General features: G+C 44.2%; 1 protein-coding gene across 1 annotated transcript in view; it reads right to left on the bottom strand.

Moving 5' to 3' along the window:
* myrf (myelin regulatory factor) overlaps positions 1-22,855 on the bottom strand; it is a 108,476-nt gene that overhangs the window by 52,769 nt on the left and 32,852 nt on the right. The window contains 4 exon segments of the mRNA XM_046297264.1: positions 4,079-4,214; positions 5,670-5,770; positions 7,522-7,750; positions 22,502-22,563. Coding sequence (XP_046153220.1) covers positions 4,079-4,214; positions 5,670-5,770; positions 7,522-7,750; positions 22,502-22,563 — 528 coding nt within the window.

The raw sequence follows: 22,855 nt of genomic DNA on the forward strand, positions 1-22,855 counted from the left end.
TACAGTCTCCATTATGGTTTATGAGTCATGTTGAAGACCTTACAGACTCCACTATGGTTTATGAGTCATGTTGACGACCTTACAGTCTCCACTATGGTTTATGAGTCATGTTGACGACCTTACAGTCTCCACTATGGTTTATGAGTCATGTTGAAGACCTTACAGTCATGTTGAAGACCTTACAGTCTCCACTATGGTTTATGAGTCATGTTGACGACCTTACAGACTCCACTATGGTTTATGAGTCATGTTGAAGACCTTACAGTCTCCACTATGGTTTATGAGTCATGTTGAAGACCTTACAGTCTCCACTATGGTTTATGAGTCATGTTGAAGACCTTACAGTCTCCACTATGGTTTATGAGTCATGTTGAAGACCTTACAGTCTCCACTATGGTTTATGAGTCATGTTGAAGACCTTACAGTCTCCACTATGGTTTATGAGTCATGTTGAAGACCTTACAGACTCCACTATGGTTTATGAGTCATGTTGACGACCTTACAGTCTCCACTATGGTTTATGAGTCATGTTGAAGACCTTACAGACTCCACTATGGTTTATGAGTCATGTTGACGACCTTACAGTCTCCACTATGGTTTATGAGTCATGTTGAAGTCTTACAGTCTCCACTATGGTTTATGAGTCATGTTGAAGACCTTACAGTCTCCACTATGGTTTATGAGTCATGTTGAAGTCCTTACAGTCTCCACTATGGTTTATGAGTCATGTTGAAGACCTTACAGTCTCCACTATGGTTTATGAGTCATGTTGAAGTCCACTATTATGGTTTATGAGTCATGTTGAAGTCCTTACAGTCTCCACTATGGTTTATGAGTCATGTTGAAGACCTTACAGTCTCCACTATGGTTTATGAGTCATGTTGAAGACCTTACAGTCTCCACTATGGTTTATGAGTCATGTTGACTCAGTCTCCACTATGGTTTATGAGTCATGTTGAACTATGGTTTATGAGTCATGTTGAAGTCCTTACAGTCTCCACTATGGTTTATGAGTCATGTTGAAGACCTTACAGTCTCCACTATGGTTTATGAGTCATGTTGAAGTCCTTACAGTCTCCACTATGGTTTATGAGTCATGTTGAAGACCTTACAGACTCCACTATGGTTTATGAGTCATGTTGAAGACCTTACAGTCTCCACTATGGTTTATGAGTCATGTTGACGACCTTACAGTCTCCACTATGGTTTATGAGTCATGTTGAAGTCCTTACAGACTCCACTATGGTTTATGAGTCATGTTGACGACCTTACAGTCTCCACTATGGTTTATGAGTCATGTTGACGACCTTACAGTCTCCACTATGGTTTATGAGTCATGTTGACGACCTTACAGTCTCCACTATGGTTTATGAGTCATGTTGAAGTCCTTACAGACTCCACTATGGTTTATGAGTCATGTTGACGACCTTACAGTCTCCACTATGGTTTACGAGTCATGTTGAAGTACTTACAGTCTCCACTATGGTTTATGAGTCATGTTGAAGACCTTACAGTCTCCACTATGGTTTATGAGTCATGTTGACGACCTTACAGACTCCACTATGGTTTATGAGTCATGTTGAAGACCTTACAGTCTCCACTATGGTTTATGAGTCATGTTGACAACCTTACAGTCTCCACTATGGTTTATGAGTCATGTTGAAGACCTTACAGTCTCCACTATGGTTTATGAGTCATGTTGAAGACCTTACAGTCTCCACTATGGTTTATGAGTCATGTTGAAGACCTTACAGTCTCCACTATGGTTTATGAGTCATGTTGAAGACCTTACAGTCTCCACTATGGTTTATGAGTCATGTTGAAGACCTTACAGACTCCACTATGGTTTATGAGTCATGTTGACGACCTTACAGTCTCCACTATGGTTTATGAGTCATGTTGACGACCTTACAGTCTCCACTATGGTTTATGAGTCATGTTGAAGTCCTTACAGACTCCACTATGGTTTATGAGTCATGTTGACGACCTTACAGTCTCCACTATGGTTTATGAGTCATGTTGAAGTCCTTACAGTCTCCACTATGGTTTATGAGTCATGTTGAAGTCCTTACAGACTCCACTATGGTTTATGAGTCATGTTGACGACCTTACAGTCTCCACTATGGTTTACGAGTCATGTTGAAGTACTTACAGTCTCCACTATGGTTTATGAGTCATGTTGAAGACCTTACAGTCTCCACTATGGTTTATGAGTCATGTTGACGACCTTACAGACTCCACTATGGTTTATGAGTCATGTTGAAGACCTTACAGTCTCCACTATGGTTTATGAGTCATGTTGACAACCTTACAGTCTCCACTATGGTTTATGAGTCATGTTGAAGACCTTACAGTCTCCACTATGGTTTATGAGTCATGTTGAAGACCTTACAGTCTCCACTATGGTTTATGAGTCATGTTGAAGACCTTACAGTCTCCACTATGGTTTATGAGTCATGTTGAAGACCTTACAGTCTCCACTATGGTTTATGAGTCATGTTGAAGACCTTACAGACTCCACTATGGTTTATGAGTCATGTTGACGACCTTACAGTCTCCACTATGGTTTATGAGTCATGTTGACGACCTTACAGTCTCCACTATGGTTTATGAGTCATGTTGAAGTCCTTACAGACTCCACTATGGTTTATGAGTCATGTTGACGACCTTACAGTCTCCACTATGGTTTATGAGTCATGTTGAAGTCCTTACAGTCTCCACTATGGTTTATGAGTCATGTTGAAGACCTTACAGACTCCACTATGGTTTATGAGTCATGTTGAAGACCTTACAGACTCCACTATGGTTTATGAGTCATGTTGAAGACCTTACAGTCTCCACTATGGTTTATGAGTCATGTTGAAGACCTTACAGTCTCCACTATGGTTTATGAGTCATGTTGAAGACCTTACAGACTCCACTATGGTTTATGAGTCATGTTGACGACCTTACAGTCTCCACTATGGTTTATGAGTCATGTTGACGACCTTACAGTCTCCACTATGGTTTATGAGTCATGTTGAAGTCCTTACAGACTCCACTATGGTTTATGAGTCATGTTGACGACCTTACAGTCTCCACTATGGTTTATGAGTCATGTTGAAGTCCTTACAGTCTCCACTATGGTTTATGAGTCATGTTGAAGACCTTACAGTCTCCACTATGGTTTATGAGTCATGTTGACGACCTTACAGACTCCACTATGGTTTATGAGTCATGTTGAAGTCCTTACAGTCTCCACTTACGGGGACAAAGTGTATTCCTAATCATTTTATACTCCATACATCAAGATGATGTTTTAAACGTGAGTGAACCAGCTAAGATGAGCCACCTGTTGATGACAATAACCTAATGGTATGCACTACATACCACCCACCACTTATCCCTCAATCTCACAATTCCCAGTTCAGCATAGCAATGTCCACAAGTAGGTGTTAGTACATTTATCCTCCCCTCCTCTCTTTCTTCACCCTCATCCATCCCCTCCACTGCCCTTGTTATCTGCCTCCGTCTCCTCCCCTCCTCTCTTTCATAACCAAAACCCTGCTCTTACTCACTCCCCCGCATCACTCACCTCCAAGGAATCTTTAAAACCTTCCTTCTCTAGACCACTCTGTTCTCCCCTCTCCTTCCTGAATACCACTCTCTCTCTCTCTCTCTCTCTCTCTCTCTCTCTCTCTCTCTCTCTCTCTCTTCCCCACTCTCTGTCGCCCCTCTCTCCCTCCCTTTCCCCACTCTCTTTCCCTTCTCTCTCTCCCTCTCTCTCCCTCCTCTCTCCTCTCTCTCTCCCCTCCCTCTCTCCCCTCTCCCCTCCCTTCCCCCTTTCCCCACTATCTATCACCCCCTCTCTCTTCACCTGCTCTCTTTCCCTTTCTCCCCTCTCCTTCCTGAATACCACCCTCTCCTCTCTCTCTCTCTCCCTTCCCCCCTCTCTCCCTCTCTCTCTCTCTCGTTCTCTCTCTGCTTTATAAATGATATCCTTGTCAATATCTTCTTTCTCATGAAAACAAACAGATATCATCTTAATTTACATATGGTAGCCTATGAGTGAATCATAGAGAGACAGAGAGACACCTACAGCTCTTTGCAGTTGACGTCGTACAACGGCGTCCACTTGTTCTGCTGGTGCGGCTGCCATTTTATACACTGGTAGTTGGGGTCCAGGTAGGAGTTATCAGCATCCACCATCAAACCTGGGCCAGAAACAATGTCTACTGCGTAAGGGGGAAACACAAGATCACATGTTAATCTGCACAATAATAGCATGAGCTGATGTACACCCAACAATGTTTGTAGGTGCTGACTAACAGAGAGTAAATATATATATTAAAAATAGAAAGTCACACAACCGATATACTGTAATGGGTCATGATGGTTATGATGTCATGATGGTTATGATGTCATGATGGTTATGATGTCATGATGGTTATGATGTCATGATGGTTATGATGTCATGATGGTTATGATGTCATGATGTCATGATGGTTATGATGTCATGATGGTTATGATGTCATGATGGTTATGATGTCATGATGGTTATGATGGTTATGATGTCATGATGTCATGATGTGGGTTCTCCCGGGACCACCCATACGTGATGTATGCATGACTGGTTATAAAAGAAATGTCATGATGATGTCATGATGGTTATGATATCATGATGGTTATGATATCATGATGGTTATGATGTCATGATGGTTATGATGTTAATGATGGTTATGATGGCTATGATGTCATGATGGTTATGATGTCATGATGGTTATGATATCATGATGGTTATGATGTCATGATGGTTATGATGTTAATGATGGTTATGATGGTTATGATGTCATGATGGTTATGATGGTTATGATGTCATGATGGTTATGATGTCATGATGGTTATGATGTCATGATGGTTATGATGTCATGATGGTTATGATGGTTATGATGTCATGATACCATGATGGTTATGATGGTTATGATGTCATGATGGTTATGATGTCATGATGTCATGATGATTATGATGTCATGATGGTTATGATGTCATGGTGCCATGATGGTTATGATGGTTATGATGTCATGATGGTTATGATGTCATGATGTCATGATGATTATGATGTCATGATGGTTATGATGTCATGATGGCTATGATGTCATGATGGTTATGATGTCATGATGGTTATGATGTCATGATGGTTATGATGTCATGATGGTTATGATGTCATGATGTCATGATGATTATGATGTCATGATGGTTATAATGGTTATGATGGTTATGATGTCATGATGTCATGATGATTATGCTTACTAATTACATTGTACACATAGACTGTGTGACTTTCTTCTTTAATTCCCAACATGTTGCCAAGGCAACAGAACAGGGAAAAGTGGAGGGAGGCCACTGTGGCCTGATGTTACCTAAAGGTGTATTTTATACCTAAAGGTGTATTTTTTTATTAATGTGCGAGCGTATGCATATGACAATATGTTTGGATATAAGAATGAGGTAATGGGGGAAAGTCAGAAGGAGAGAGAGAGAGAGACAGAGAGAGAGAAAGAGAGAGAGAGAGAGAGAGAGAGAGAGAGAGAGAGAGAGAGAGAGAGACGGAGAAAGACAAAATAAGACCGTCAGAGAGAGACAGAGAGAGAGAAAGAGGGAGAGAGACAGACAAAGATATGCCTGCCTACCTGGCTCTTGTTTGATGATACCTGTGAGGATCTGAGAGTTCCGGGTGCTGTCAGGACTGCCAGCATGTTTCCTCTTCTTTGCCTGGTGGACTGCTATTCCACTGTAAACACACACACAAACACAAACACATGTTCGGAACGTAATCATTTTCATCCAGAGATCAAGATTGATTGATCAACTGAAACACGAGATGGAGGGCACCCCTCTCTGGTCTTCCAGAAAACCATTCATCTCTTTTTCTCCTGATCACACCCTCTGCTACAGCTGACATTCCTCCATCTATTCCTCCCTCCATTCCTCCATCCATTCCTCCCTCCATTCCTCCATCCATTCCTCCCTCCATTCCTCCCTCCATTCCCCCCCATTCCTCCATCCATTCCTCCCTCCATTCCCCCCCATTCCTCCATCCATTCCTCCCTCCATTCCTCTCTCCATTCCTCCATCCATTCCTCTCTCCATTCCTCCATCCATTCCTCCATCCATCCATTCCTACCTCCATTCCTCCCTCCATTCCTCCCTCCATTCCTCTATCCCATTCCTCCCTCCATTCCTCCATCCATTCCTCCATCCATTAATCCATCCATTCCTCCCTCCATTCCTCCATCCATTAATCCCTCCATTCCTCCATCCATTAATCCCTCCATTCCTCCATCCATTCCGCCCTCCATTAATCCCTCCATTAATCCCTCCATTCCTCCATCCATTCCGCCCTCCATTAATCCCTCCATTCCTCCCTCCATTCCTCCATCCATTCCTCCATCCATTCCTCCATCCATTCCTCCATCCATTCCTCCATCCATTCCTCCATCCATTAATCCCTCCATTCCTCCCTCCATTCCTCCCTCCATTCATTCCTCCATTAATCCCTCCATTCCTCCCTCCATTCCTACATCCATTCCTCCCTCCATTCCTCCCTCCATTCCTCCCTCCATTCCTCCCTCCATGAACCACCTTCCACTGCTGCAGTAGATGGTGAAGCAATTCATTCCTACCTACCTACCTCCCTCCATCCCTCCTCCCTCCCCACTCCCATCCTCCTTTCATCATTCCCTTCTACACCCATCACTCACTCTAGCCATGGTTATGGGTGCTGCAGTAACTACTGCAGTATCTAGAGTATCTACAGTATCTACATTATCTATAGTATCTCAGTATCTATAGTATCTATAGTATCTATATTATCTCAGTATCTACAGTATCTATATTATCTCGGTATCTACAGTATCTATATTATCTCAGTATCTACAGTATCTCAGTATCTTCAGTACCTACAGTATCTCTGTATCTACAGTATCTACAGTATCGCAGTATCTACAGTATATATAGTATCTACAGTATCTACAGAATCTATATAATCTACAGAATCTACAGTATCTACAGTAACTACATTATCTATGGTATCTGTAGTATCTACAGTATCTACAGTATCTCAGTATCTACAGTATCTCAGTATATACATGAGCTACATTATCTATAGTATCTACAGTATCTCAGTATCTACATGAACTACATTTTCTACATTACCTATGGTATCTATATTATCTATAGTATCTACAGTATCTACAGTATCTCAGCATGTACAGTATCTACATTATCTCAGTATCTACAGCATCTCAGTATCTACAGTATTTCAGTATTTGCATTTATCTACAGTATCTATAGTATCTCAGTATTTACATTATCTATAGTATCTACAGTATGTCAGTATCTACAGGATCACATTATCTACAGTTTAAACAGTCTGTACATTATCCCATTATCTTCTTCCTCCTCCCCTTCACAACCGCAGATGTTTACAATTCATTAATTGTTTGGTTGATTGATTGGTTCATTTGTTGATTGATCACTCACTCTGGTCCCTGTTGTGGGTGTTGCAATAGTTGATGCAGCATCTGGCTCTGTTGCAGGTCCTGGCAACTCCCACTGGAGGTGGGACCAATGGGGTACTGCGAGATCATTGGCTCAGGCTTTAGGTACATGTCCCGGTGCATGTTTGGATAGCCATGGCCGTGCGGGGGGAGCGGCGGCGAGGTCATGTGACACATGTTCTCTGGTGTCATGGTCCTCAGCATGTGAGTGTCTGGGAGACAGGAAGAAAGACAGGGAGGAAGACAGGGAGGAAGACAGGGAGGAAGACAGGGAGGAAGACAGGGAGAAGGACAGGAAGACAAGGAGGAAGACAGGAAGGAAGACAGGGAGGAAGACAGGAAGGAAGACAGGGAGGAAGACAGGGAGGAAGACAGGGAGAAGGACAGGAAGACAAGGAGGAAGACAGGGAGGAAGACAGGGAGGAAGACAGGGAGGAAGACAGGGAGAAGGACAGGAAGACAAGGAGGAAGACAGGGAGGAAGATGGTGGAAAGGCAGGGAGGAAGACAAGGAGGAAGACATGGAGAAGGACAGGAAGACAAGGAGGAAGACAGGGAGGAAGACAGGGAGGAAGATGGTGGAAAGGCAGGGAGGAAGACAGGGAGGAAGACAGGGAGAAGGACAGGAAGACAAGGAGGAAGACAGGGAGGAAGACAGGGAGGAAGATGGGGAGAAAGGCAGGGAGGAAGACATTTTTATGCAGTATAATCAAGTTCTGCCTGTTCTGATCATCATACTGTTTCATCTGATGATACAGTGCCTTAGACCGCTGTGCCTTAGACCGCTGTGCCTTAGACCGCTGTGCCTTAGACCGCTGTGCCTTAGACCGCTGTGCCTTAGACCGCTGTGCCTTAGACCACTGTGCCTTAGACCACTGTGCCTTAGACCACTGTGTCTTAGACCACTGTGCCTTAGACCACTGTGCCTTAGACCACTGTGCCTTAGACCACTGTGCCTTAGACCACTGTGCCTTAGACCACTGTGTCTTAGACCACTGTGCCTTAGACCACTGTGCCTTAGACCGCTGTGCCTTAGACCACTGTGCCTTAGACCACTGTGCCTTAGACCACTGTGCCTTAGACCGCTGTGCCTTAGACCGCTGTGCCTTAGACCGCTGTGCCTTAGACCGCTGTGCCTTAGACCGCTGTGCCTTAGACCGCTGTGCCTTAGACCGCTGTGTCTTAGACCACTGTGCCTTTGGAAAGTGTTCAGGCACCTTGACTTTTCCAACATTTTGTTACGTTATGGCCTTATTCTAAAATGGACTACTATACACACAATACTCCATAAAGACAAAGCGAAAATAGGTTTTTAGACATTTTTTTAGACATTATTATATATCCTTTGCGATGAGACTCGAACTTGAGCTCAGGTGCATCCTGTTTCGATTGATCATCCTTGAGATGTTTTTAAATTCAATTGATTGGACATGATTTTGAAAGGCGCATGCCTGTCTATATAAGTTCCCACAGTTGACACGGCATGTCAGAGCAAAAACCAAGCCATGAGGTCGTAGGAATTGTCCGTAGAGCGTCGAGACAGGATTGTGTCAAGGCACAAATCTGGGGAAGGGTACCAAAACATTTCTACAGCATTGAAGGTCCCCAAGAACACAGTGGCCTCCATCATTCTTAAATGGAAGAAGTTTGGAACCACCAAGACTTTTCCTAGAGCTGGACGCCAGGCCAAACTGAGCAATCGTGGGAGAAGGGCCTTGGTCAGAGAGGTGACCAAGAACCTGATGGTTCCTCTGTGGTGATGGGAGAACCTTCCAGGACAACCATCTCTGCAGCACTCCACCAATCATGTCTTTATGGTAGAGTGACCAGACGGAAGCCACTCCTAAGTAAAAGGCTCATGACAGCCCGCTTGGAGTTTGCCAAAAGGCACCTAAAGGACTCTGACTATGAGAAACAAGATTTAACTCCTTGGCCTGAATGCCTAGTGACATCATCCCTACGTTGAAGCATGATGGTGGCAACATCATGCTGTGGGGTGTTTTTCAGCAGCAGGGACTGGGAGACTAGTCAGGATCGAGGCAATGATGAACTTAGCAAAGTACTTAGAGATCATTGATGAAAACCTGCTCCAGAGCATTCAGGACCTCAGACTGGGGCGAAGGTTCACGTTCTAACAGGACAACGACCTGTTAGAAAATTCTGAAAACCTGTGCTTTGCTTTGTCATTATGGGGTATTGTGTTTAGATTGATGAGGGAAAAAAGTATTCCATTTTACATTAAGGCTGTGACTTAACACAATGTGTAAAAAGTCAAGGGGTCTGAATGGACGAAGGCGCCGTCCATAAACATCTATGTGTATATACAATATAAGTTCCTGGTCCAGAGCATTCAGGACCTGAGACTAGGGCAAAGGTTCACGTTCTAACAGGACAACTAGTTCCTTGTCCAGAGCATTCAGGACCTCAGACTAGGGCGAAGGTTCACGTTCTAACAGGACAACTAGTTCCTGGTCCAGAGCATTCAGGACCTCAGACTAGGGCGAAGGTTCACGTTCTAACAGGACAACTAGTTCCTGGTCCTGGTTATCACTGAGTCTGATAACTTGACCCAAATACATTGACGACAGACACAGGGTCAAACCAGCGTCCTTTGTCCAGTGTATTTGGTGTTTTTGAATGCTACTATTGATAATCTGTGCCAGGTTCCCATACAATCTTTTTACCAGGAAAACCCTCAGATGACACAGTATTGTAATAGCTGTGACCCTCCATTAAGATACAATCAGAAAGTATTCAAACCCTTTGACTTGTGTTACAGCCTGAATTCAAAATCGATTAAATACTTTTTTTTTCTCACCTATCTGACCCCTGAGTCAATACTGTACATGTTAGAATCATATTTGACAGCAATTACAGCTGTGAGTCTTACTGGATAAGTCTCTATGGTCTTTGCACACTTGGATTGTACAATATTTGCACAATATTCTTGAAAAAATGATTCAAGCTCTGTCAAGTTGGTTGTTGATCATTGCTAGATAACTATTTTCTAGTCTTGCCATAGATTTTTAAGCCGATTTTAAGTCAAAACTATAACTAGGCCACTCAGGAATATTCAGTGTTGTCTTGTTAAGCAACTCCAGCGTATATTTGGCCTCATGTTTTAGGTTATTGTCCTGCTGAAAGGGGAATTTGTCTCCCAGTGTCTGTTGGAAAGCAGACTGAACCAGGTTATCTCTAGGATTTTTGCTGTGCTTAGCTCCATTCCGTTTATTTTTATCCTAAAAAACTCCTTAGTCCTTGCCGATGACAAGCATACTCATAACATGATGCAACCACCACCATGTTTGAAAAAATGAAGTGTAGTACTTAGTGATGTGATGTGTTGGATTTACCCCAAACATAACACTTTGTAAGGGCCATAATATTAATTTCTTTGCCACATTTTTGCAGTATTATGTTTTGGAATATTTTTATTAATAATATAATAATAGCAGATTAACACTGGAGTGATAGATGAGTAGATGATGATGTGCAAGTAGAAATACTGGAAATACTGGTGTGCAAAAGAGCAGAAAAGTAAATAAAACAATATGGGGATGAGGTAGGTAGATTGGGTGGGCTATTTACAGATGGGCTATTTACAGATGAACTATGTACAGATGCAGTGATCGGTAAGCTGCTCAGATAGCTGATGCTTAAAGTTAGTGAGGGAGATATAAGTCTCCAACTTCAGCAATTTTTGCAATTCGTTCCAGTTATTAGCAGCAGAGAACTGGAAGGAAAGGCAGCCAAAGGAGGTGTTGGCTTTGGGGATGACCAGTGAAATACACCTGCGTGCTACGGGTGGGTGTTGCTATGGTGACCAGTGAGCTGAGATAAGGCGGAGCTTTACCTAGCAAATACTTATAGATGACCTGGAGCCAGTGGGTCTGGCGATGAATATGTAGTGAGGGCCAGCCGACGAGAGCATACAGGTCGCAGTGGTGGGTGGCTGATGGGGCTTTGGTGACAAAACAGGATGGCACTGTGATAGACTTCATCCAGTTTGCTGAGTAGAGTGTTGGAGGCTATTTTGTAAATGACATCGTCAAGGATCGGTAGGATTGTCCGTTTTACAGGGTTAAATTTGGCGGTGTGTGTGACAGAGGCTTTGTTGCGAAATAGGAAGCAGATTCTAGATTTAATTTTGGATTGGAGATGTTCAATATGAGTCTGGAAGGAGAGTTTACAGTCTAACCAGACAACTAGGTATTTGTTTGTTTACAGTCTAACCAGACAACTAGGTATTTATAGTTGTCCACATATTCTAAGTCATTATTTTTTACCAATCGGTGACCTTCTTTGTGAAGCAGTGGAAAACCTCCCTGGTCTTTGTGGTTGAATCTCTGTATAAAATTCACTGCTCGACTGAGGGACCTTACAGATAATTGTGTAGGGTACAGAGATGAGGCAGTCATTAAAACATCTGGTTAACACTGTTATTGCACACAGTCCACTTTTTACTCCTGAACATATTTAGGGTTGCCACAACAAAGGAGTTAAATACTTATTGACTCAAGACATTTCAGCTTTTACTTTTTTAAAATTAAGTTGTAAACATTTCTAAAAACATAAATCTAAATCTAAATGAAACAAAATGTGGAAAAAGTGAAAAGGGTGTGAATACAATCTGAAGGCCCTGTGTACAGAAATACAGTGCTATCATTTGAATTCTGTCTCATCTCGTTGGTAATCAGGCCAGGTTCCCTCCACCTTAGGCTAATGGTACTTTCCATTGTTCCTTCCTGGAGGTCTGCCAATCAGATAAGACCTTCCACACCTTCTCACTGATGGGAAAGACCAACACGGGTGTGTGTGAGGGGCAGGACGTAAGAACGTTGTGTTGACACTTGTAAGACTACTTGTGTTGCCTTCTACAACTTGCATTGGAATGCAGAAAGATACATATCATTTCAGTGAGAAATATACTGTAGGTATATCCAGCTATTATGTGAATATTTCAGAGTTCCATCGGGTATTTAACATAGCAGCCTACATGCAAAAATACTACAGTTTACAATACAACACTGTAGTAGCCATCGACCATGAAGTATTTACTATGGAATTTTGTATAACTCGGTCCTCCTTCTCCTGTAAGTCCACAATCATCTCCTTTGTCCTGATCACGTTGAAGGAGGTTGTCCTGGAAACACACTGCCAGGTCTCTGACCTCCTCCCTATAGGCTGTCTCATCGTTGTCTGTGATCAGGCCTACCACTGCCTAAACTTAATGATGGTGTTGGCGTCGTGCTTGGCCACGCAGTCATGGATGAACAGGGAATACAGGAGGGGACAGAGCATGCACCCCTGAGGGGCCCCCGTGTTGAGGATCAGCATGGCAGATGTGTTGTTACCTATGCTTGTTAATTTTTTAATTTTTAATTTTACCTTTATTTAACTAGGCAAGTCAGTTAAGAACAAATTCTTATTTTCAATGACGGCCTACGAACAGTGGGTTATCTGTCTGTTCAGGGGTAGAACAACAGATTTGGACCTTGTCAGCTCAGGGATTTGAACTTGCAACCTTCTGGTTACTAGTTCAACGCTCTAACCACTAGGCTACCCTGAACCACCAGGAGGTGGCCCGTCAGGAAGTCTAGGATCCAGTTGCGGAGGGAGGCGTTTAGTCCCAGGGTCCTTGGCTTTGTGATGAACTTCGTGGACACTATGGTGTCGAACATTGAGCTGTTGTCAATGAACAGCATTCTCACATAGGTGTTTCCTTTGTCCAGGTGGGAAAGGGCAGTGTGGAGTGCAATAGAGACTGCAATCATCTGTGGATCTGTTGGGGCGGTATGCGAATTTGAGTTGGTCTCCGGGATGACGTTGATGATGTAAGCCATTACCAGCCTTTCGAAGCACTTCATGGCTACAGACGTGAGAACTACAGGGAGGTAGACATTTAGGCAGGTTACCTTCGCTTTCTTGGGCACAAGGACAATGGTGGTCTGCTTGAAACATGTAGGTATTACAGACTCTGTCAGGGAGAGGTTGAAAATGTCAGTGAAGACTCTTACCAGTTTCTCCGCCCATGCTCACAGTACATGTCCTGGTAATCCGTCTGGCCCCATGGCCTTGTGAATGTTAACCGGTTTAATGGTCTTGCACACATCGTCCAGAACAGCTGGTGCTCTCATACATTCAGTGTTGTTTGCCTCGAAGCGAGCATAAAAGGCATTTAGCTCATCTGGTAGGCTCGCGTCACTGTGCAGCTCGCGGCTGGGTTTCCCTTTGTAGAACGTAATAGTTTTCAAGTCCTGCCACATCCGACGAGCATCAGATCCGGTGTAGTACGATTCAATCTTAGTCCTGTGTTGATGGCTTTGCCTGTTTGATGGTTCATCTGAGGTCATAGCAGGATTTCTTATACGTGTCTGGATTAATATCCCGCTCCTTGAAAGTGGCAGCTCTAGCCTTGAGCTCATTGCGAATGTTGCCTGTAATCCATGGCTTCTGGTTGGGTTATGTACGTACGGTCACTGTGGGGTCAATGTTGTCGACACAGTGCATTTCGAAAGTATTCAGACCCCTTGACCTTTTCCACATTTTGTTAGGTTACAGCCTTCATCTAAAATGGATTCAATTGTTTTTTTCCTTCATAAATCTACACACAATACCCAATGCTCCCAGTCTGCCCAGCACCGCCAGTGCTCCCAGTCTGCCCAGCTCCGCCAGTGCTCCCAGTCTGCCCAGCACCGTCAGTGCTCACAGTCTGCCCAGTGCTCCCAGTCTGCCCAACGCCGCCAGTCTGCCCAGCGCCGCCAGCGCCGCCAGTCTGCCCAGTGCCACCAGGTCTGCCCAGCGCCGCCAGTCTGCACCGCGCCGCCAGTCGGTCCAGCGTCGCCAGTCTGCCTGGATCCGCCAGAAGTGCCAGTCTGCCAAGATCTTCTAGATCGGCCAGACAACCTGAATCATCCAGTTCCACCAGCCAGCCAGGATTTACCGGAGCCTACTACCTGCCTGAGCTTCCTCTCAGTACTGAGCTTCCTCTCAGTACTGGGCTTCCTCTCAGTACTGAGCTTCCTCTCAGTACTGGGCTTCCCCTCAGTACCGGGCTTCCTCTCAGTACTGAGCTTCCTCTCACTACTGGGCTTCCTCTCAGTACTGGGCTTCCTCTCAATACCAGGCTTCCCCTCAGTACCGGGCTGCTTCGGTCCCGGGCTGCTTCGGTCCCGAGATGCCCCTCTGTCCCGAGCTGCCCCTCAGTTATGTGGGGATCTGGGTGAGGACTACTAGGCCATGGTCGGCGGAGAAGGTGGATGATCCCAGGACACTAAGGGGAGGAACTAGGACATTAATGGAGTGGGGTCCACGTCCCGAGCCAGAACCGCCACCATGGACAGACGCCCACCCGGACCCTCCCTATGCTCTTGAGGTGCGTCCGGGAGTCCGCACCTTAGGGGGGGGGGGGGGGTTCTGTCACGCCTTGGTCATTGTATTTTGTGTTTTTGTTATATGTTTGGGTAGGCCAGGGTGTGACATGGGTTTATATGTTGTGTTTCGCATTGGGGTTTGTAATATTTGGGATCGCGGCTGATTAGGGGTGTGTCTAGTTAGGCTTGGCTGCCTGAGGCGATTCTCAATCAGAGTCAGGTGCTTGTCGTTGTCTCTGATTGGGAACCGTATTTAGGTAGCCTGAGTTCGCGTTGTATTTTGTGGGTGTTTGTTCCTATCTCTGTGTAGTAGTCACCAGATAGGCTGTAATTAGTTTCACGTTTCGTTTGTTGTTTTCGTAATTCAGTTATTTCATGTACTGTTTTCATTCATTAAAGTCATGAGTAACCTACACGCTGCATTTCGGTCTGACTCTCTTCTTACAACAGACGAACGTCATTACAATAACGACAAAACAAAAACAAGTTTATATTTTTTGCAAATGTATTACAAATAAAAAAACAGAAATATCATATTTACATAAGTATTCAGACCCTTTACTCAGTACATTGTTGAAGCACCTTTGACAGCGACAACAGCCTCAAATCTTCTTGAGTATGACGCTACAAGCTTGGCACACCTGTATTTGGGGAGTTTCTCCCATTCTTTCCCATTCTTTCCCAGCAGATCCTCTCAAGCTTTGTCAGGTTGGATGGGGAGCGTCGCACTCCACAGCTTTTTTCAGTTTTCTCCAGAGATATCCGATCAGGTTCAAGTCCGGGCTCTGGCTGGGCCACTCAAGGACATTCAGAGACTTGTCCCGAATCCACTTCTGCATTTACTTGGTTCTGTGCATAGGGTCCTGAGAACTCTGGAGCGGAGCAGGTTTTCATCAAGGATCTCTCTGTACTTTGCTCCGTTCATCTTTCCCTGCCACTGAAAAACATCCCCACAGCATGATGCTGCCACCCCCATGCTTCACCGTAGGGATGGTGCCATGTTTCTTCCAGACGTGATGCTTGGCATTTAGGCCAAAGTGTTCAATCTTGGTTTCATCAGACCAGAGAATCTTGTTTCTGAGTCTTAAGTTGCCTTTTGGCTGTCATATGCCTTGTACAGAGGAGTGGCTTCTGTGTGGCCACTCTACCATGAAGACATGATTGGTGATTCCATCTTCACAGAGGATCTCTGGAGCTCTGTCAGAGTGACCATCGGGTTCTTGGTCACCTCCCTGACCAAGGCCCTTCTCCCCAGATTGCTCAGTCTAGGAAGAATGTTGGTGGTTCCAAACTTCTTCCATTTAAGAATGATGGAGGCCACTGTGTTCTTGGGGATCTTATGGGGATCTTATAATACATGCCATTTAGGAGACGCTTTTATCCAAAGCTACTTACAGTCATGTGTGCATACATTCTACGTATGGGTGGTCCCGGGGATCGAACCCACTACCCTGGCGTTACAAGCGCCATGCTCTACCAACTGAGTTACAGAAGGACTTCAATGCTGTAGACATTTTTTGGTACCCTTCCCCAGATCTGTGCCTCGAACATAATCCTGTCTTGGACCTCTACGGATAATTCCTTCAACCTTATGGCTTGTTGTTTGCTCTGACATGCACTGTCAACTGTGGGACCATACATAGACAGGTGTGTGCATTTCCAAATAATGTCCAATCAATTGAATTTACCACAGGTGGACTCCAATCAAGTTGTAAAAACATCTCATGGATGATGAATGGAAACAGGTTGAACCTGAGCTCAATGCACACATGACTGTAAGTCGCTTTGGATAAAAGCGTCTGCTAAATGGCATATATTATATTATATATATATATATATTAATTTCGAGTCTCACAGTAAAGGGACTGAATACTTACGTATATATATATATATATTTTAATACATTGCTACAATATGGGGTATTGTGTGTAGATTGATGATTATTTTTGTTATTGTTGTTTTGAATTAATTTTAGAATAAGGCTGTAACATAACAAAATGTGGAAAAAGTCAAGGGCTCCGAATACTTTCCAAATGCACTGTATCCTCCTCAATTACCTTGACTTTGAGCCTGGTCCGGGAAAACAGCATATCCTTCGCGTCAGACTCATTGGAGAAAACATATCTGTCCAGTTCGAGGTGAGTCATCGCTGTTCTGAATATCCAGAAGCTCTTTTCCGTCATAAGAGACGGTGGCGGGAACACTGAGCTGACACATCATAGTCCTTTACCACTGAGCTGACCAATCATAGTCCTTTACCACTGAGCTGACCAATCATAGTCCTTTACCACTGAGCTGACCAATCATAGTCCTTTACCACTGAGCTGACCAATCATAGTCCTTTACCACTGAGCTGACCAATCATAGTCCTTTACCACTGAGCTGACCAATCATAGTCCTTTACCACTGAGCTGACCAATCATAGTCCTTTACCACTGAGCTGACACATCATAGTCCTTTACCACTGAGCTGACCAATCATAGTCCTTTACCACTGAGCTGACCAATCATAGTCCTTTACCACTGAGCTGACCAATCATAGTCCTTTACCACTGAGCTGACCAATCATAGTCCTTTACCACTGAGCTGACCAATGATAGTCCTTTACCACTGAGCTGACACATCATAGTCCTTTACCACTGAGCTGACCAATCATAGTCCTTTACCACTGAGCTGACCAATCATAGTCCTTTACCACTGAGCTGACCAATCATAGTCCTTTACCACTGAGCTGACACATCATAGTCCTCCACTTCCCCATTTCTGCCTACTTATCCTCCTCATTGTCCTCAATTATTTCTTGAATACCCAACCCCCTTCCCTGACTAACGCACTGACTGAGTCTAGTGTCCTTTCTTATCTCTCTCTCTCGTCTTTCACACTCTCTTCATATCTACTCAACTCTGCTCTAACTCCCAACACCAACACCATATCCTCTAGTCCATCAACCCCAACACCATATCCTCTAGTCCATCAACCACAACACCATATCCTCTAGTCCATCAACACCTTATCCTCTAGTCCATCAACCCCAACACCATATCCTCTAGTCCATCAACCCCAACACCATATCCTCTAGTCCATCAACACCTTATCCTCTAGTCCATCAACACCAACACCATATCCTCTAGTCCATCAACCCCAACACCATATCCTCTAGTCCATCAACACCATATCCTCTAGTCCATCAACACCTTATCCTCTAGTCTATCAACACCAACACCATATCCTCTAGTCCATCAACACCATATCCTCTAGTCCATCAACACCTTATCCTCTAGTCCATCAACACCCTATCCTCTAGTCCATCAACACCTTATCCTCTAGTCCATCAACACCATATCCTCTAGTCCATCAACACCATATCCTCTAGTCCATCAACACCATATCCTCTAGTCCATCAACACCATATCCTCTAGTCCATCAACACCATATCCTCTAGTCCATCAACACCATATCCTCTAGTCCATCAACACCATATCCTCTAGTCCATCAACACCATATCCTCTAGTCCATCAACACCATATCCTCTAGTCCATCAACACCATATCCTCTAGTCCATCAACACCATATCCTCTAGTCCATCAACACCATATCCTCTAGTCCATCAACACCATATCCTCTAGTCTATCTCTAGTCCATCAACACCATATCCTCTAGTCCATCAACACCATATCCTCTAGTCCATCAACACCATATCCTCTAGTCCATCAACACCATATCCTCTAGTCCATCAACACCATATCCTCTAGTCTATCAACACCTTATCCTCTAGTCCATCAACACCATATCCTCTAGTCCATCAACACCATAGCCTCTAGTCCATCAACACCATATCCTCTAGTCCATCAACACCATATCCTCTAGTCTATCAACACCTTATCCTCTAGTCCATCAACACCATATCCTCTAGTCCATCAACACCATATCCTCTAGTCCATCAACACCATATCCTCTAGTCCATCAACACCATATCCTCTAGTCCATCAACACCATATCCTCTAGTCCATCAACACCATATCCTCTAGTCCATCAACACCATATCCTCTAGTCCATCAACACCATATCCTCTAGTCCATCAACACCATATCCTCTAGTCCATCAACATCATATCCTCTAGTCCATCAACACCATATCCTCTAGTCTATCAACACCATATCCTCTAGTCCATCAACCCCAACACCATATCCTCTAGTCCATCAACACCTTATCCTCTAGTCCATCAACACCAACACCATATCCTCTAGTCCATCAACCCCAACACCATATCCTCTAGTCCATCAACACCATATCCTCTAGTCCATCAACACCTTATCCTCTAGTCTATCAACACCAACACCATATCCTCTAGTCCATCAACCCCAACACCATATCCTCTAGTCCATCAACACCATATCCTCTAGTCCATCAACACCTTATCCTCTAGTCTATCAACACCCTATCCTCTAGTCCATCAACACCTTATCCTCTAGTCCATCAACACCATATCCTCTAGTCCATCAACACCATATCCTCTAGTCCATCAACACCATATCCTCTAGTCCATCAACACCATATCCTCTAGTCCATCAACACCATATCCTCTAGTCCATCAACACCATATCCTCTAGTCCATCAACACCATATCCTCTAGTCCATCAACACCATATCCTCTAGTCCATCAACACCATATCCTCTAGTCCATCAACACCATATCCTCTAGTCCATCAACACCATATCCTCTAGTCCATCAACACCATATCCTCTAGTCCATCAACACCATATCCTCTAGTCTATCAACACCTTATCCTCTAGTCCATCAACACCATATCCTCTAGTCCATCAACACCATATCCTCTAGTCCATCAACACCATATCCTCTAGTCCATCAACACCATATCCTCTAGTCTATCAACACCTTATCCTCTAGTCCATCAACACCATATCCTCTAGTCCATCAACACCATATCCTCTAGTCCATCAACACCATATCCTCTAGTCCATCAACACCATATCCTCTAGTCCATCAACACCATATCCTCTAGTCCATCAACACCATATCCTCTAGTCCATCAACACCATATCCTCTAGTCCATCAACACCATATCCTCTAGTCCATCAACACCATAGCCTCTAGTCCATCAACACCATATCCTCTAGTCTATCAACACCTTATCCTCTAGTCCATCAACACCATATCCTCTAGTCCATCAACACCATATCCTCTAGTCCATCAACACCATATCCTCTAGTCCATCAACATCATATCCTCTAGTCTATCAACACCATATCCTCTAGTCCATCAACATCATATCCTCTAGTCCATCAACACCATATCCTCTAGTCTATCAACACCATATCCTCTAGTCCATCAACACCATATCCTCTAGTCCATCAACACCATATCCTCTAGTCCATCAACACCATATCCTCTAGTCCATCAACATCATATCCTCTAATCCATCAACACCATATCCTCTAGTCCAGCAACACCATATCCTCTAGTCTATCAACATCATATCCTCTAGTCCATCAACACCATATCCTCTAGTCTATCAACACCATATCCTCTAGTCCATCAACACCATATCCTCTAGTCCATCAACACCATATCCTCTAGTCCATCAACACCATATCCTCTAGTCTATCAACATCATATCCTCTAGTCCATCAACACCATATCCTCTAGTCCATCAACACCATATCCTCTAGTCCATCAACACCATATCCTCTAGTCCATCAACACCATATCCTCTAGTCTATCAACACCATATCCTCTAGTCCATCAACACCATATCCTCTAGTCCATCAACATCATATCCTCTAGTCCATCAACACCATATCCTCTAGTCTATCAACATCATATCCTCTAGTCCATCAACACCATATCCTCTAGTCCATCAACACCATATCCTCTAGTCCATCAACACCATATCCTCTAGTCCATCAACACCATATCCTCTAGTCCATCAACATCATATCCTCTAGTCCATCAACATCATATCCTCTAGTCCATCAACACCATATCCTCTAGTCCATCAACATCATATCCTCTAGTCCATCAACACCTTATCCTCTAGTCCATCAACACCATATCCTCTAGTCCATCAACACCATATCCTCTAGTCCATCAACACCATATCCTCTAGTCCATCAACACCTTATCCTCTAGTCCATCAACACCATATCCTCTAGTCCATCAACACCATATCCTCTAGTCTATCAACACCATATCCTCTAGTCCATCAACACCTTATCCTCTAGTCCATCAACACCATATCCTCTAGTCCATCAACACCATATCCTCTAGTCTATCAACACCATATCCTCTAGTCCATCAACATCATATCCTCTAGTCCATCAACACCATATCCTCTAGTCCATCAACACCATATCCTCTAGTCTATCAACACCATATCCTCTAGTCTATCAACACCATATCCTCTAGTCCATCAACACCATATCCTCTAGTCCATCAACACCTTATCCTCTAGTCCATCAACACCATATCCTCTAGTCCATCAACATCATATCCTCTAGTCCATCAACACCATATCCTCTAGTCCATCAACCCCATATCCTCTAGTCCATCAACACCATATCCTCTAGTCCATCAACACCATATCCTCTAGTCCATCAACACCATATCCTCTAGTCCATCAACACCATATCCTCTAGTCCATCAACACCATATCCTCTAGTCCATCAACACCATATCCTCTAGTCCATCAACACCAGCCTTTCCTTTGTTATTCTATACCTTCTCTCCTTCACAACCACAACATAAACTGTTCTTAATTGAGAGAGTCAGGAAGAAGCAGGAGAGAGTCAAGGGAAAGGAGAGCTCAGACTTACCATTGACCTGCTGAGGGGAGTACGGCTCAGAGCTGGACTTACCATTGACCTGCTGAGGGGAGTAAGGCTCAGAGCTGGACTTACCATTGACCTGCTGAGGGGAGTAAGGCTCAGAGCTGGACTTACCATTGACCTGCTGAGGTGAGTATGGCTCAGAGCTGGACTTACCATTGACCTGCTGAGGGGAGTACGGCTCAGAGCTGGACTTACCATTGACCTGCTGAGGGGAGTATGGCTCAGAGCTGGACTTACCATTGACCTGCTGAGGTGAGTACGGCTCAGAGCTGGACTTACCATTGACCTGCTGAGGTGAGTACGGCTCAGAGCTGGACTTACCATTGACCTGCTGAGGGGAGTATGGCTCAGAGCTGGACTTACCATTGACCTGCTGAGGTGAGTATAAGGCTCAGAGCTGGACTTACCATTGACCTGCTGAGGGGAGTACGGCTCAGAGCTGGACTTACCATTGACCTGCTGAGGGGAGTATGGCTCAGAGCTGGACTTACCATTGACCTGCTGAGGGGAGTACGGCTCAGAGCTGGACTTACCATTGACCTGCTGAGGGGAGTATGGCTCAGAGCTGGACTTACCATTGACCTGCTGAGGGGAGTATGGCTCAGAGCTGGACTTACCATTGACCTGCTGAGGTGAGTATGGCTCAGAGCTGGACTTACCATTGACCTGCTGAGGGGAGTATGGCTCAGAGCTGGACTTACCATTGACCTGCTGAGGGGAGTACGGCTCAGAGCTGGACTTACCATTGACCTGCTGAGGGGAGTATGGCTCAGAGCTGGAGTCTGGCGGGGACTCTGGGAGCGTCCTGGAACGTAGTAGAGAAACATTGATTGGTTGGTATAAAGATCAATACAGATTTTATCACAAACATGTGCCCGTGATTTTAAAATATCTCTTATATATTTTTGAAAGGCGATAACATATTTAGCTGCATTAAAATCATCTACATTGTGTTGTGCATTCGATTGCATGAGTTATTTCCAGGCCATCTGTCTGTTTTCTGTAATATAGTCTTTGATATCTACCTTCCTCACATTTTCACTCTCTAGCACTGATTACATAACGGAGCTGGATTTAGTATGAGGGTGTCTATGGTG

This window comes from Oncorhynchus gorbuscha, linkage group LG01 (assembly GCF_021184085.1).
Source record: "Oncorhynchus gorbuscha isolate QuinsamMale2020 ecotype Even-year linkage group LG01, OgorEven_v1.0, whole genome shotgun sequence".
Taxonomy (NCBI): Eukaryota; Metazoa; Chordata; class Actinopteri; order Salmoniformes; family Salmonidae; genus Oncorhynchus; species Oncorhynchus gorbuscha.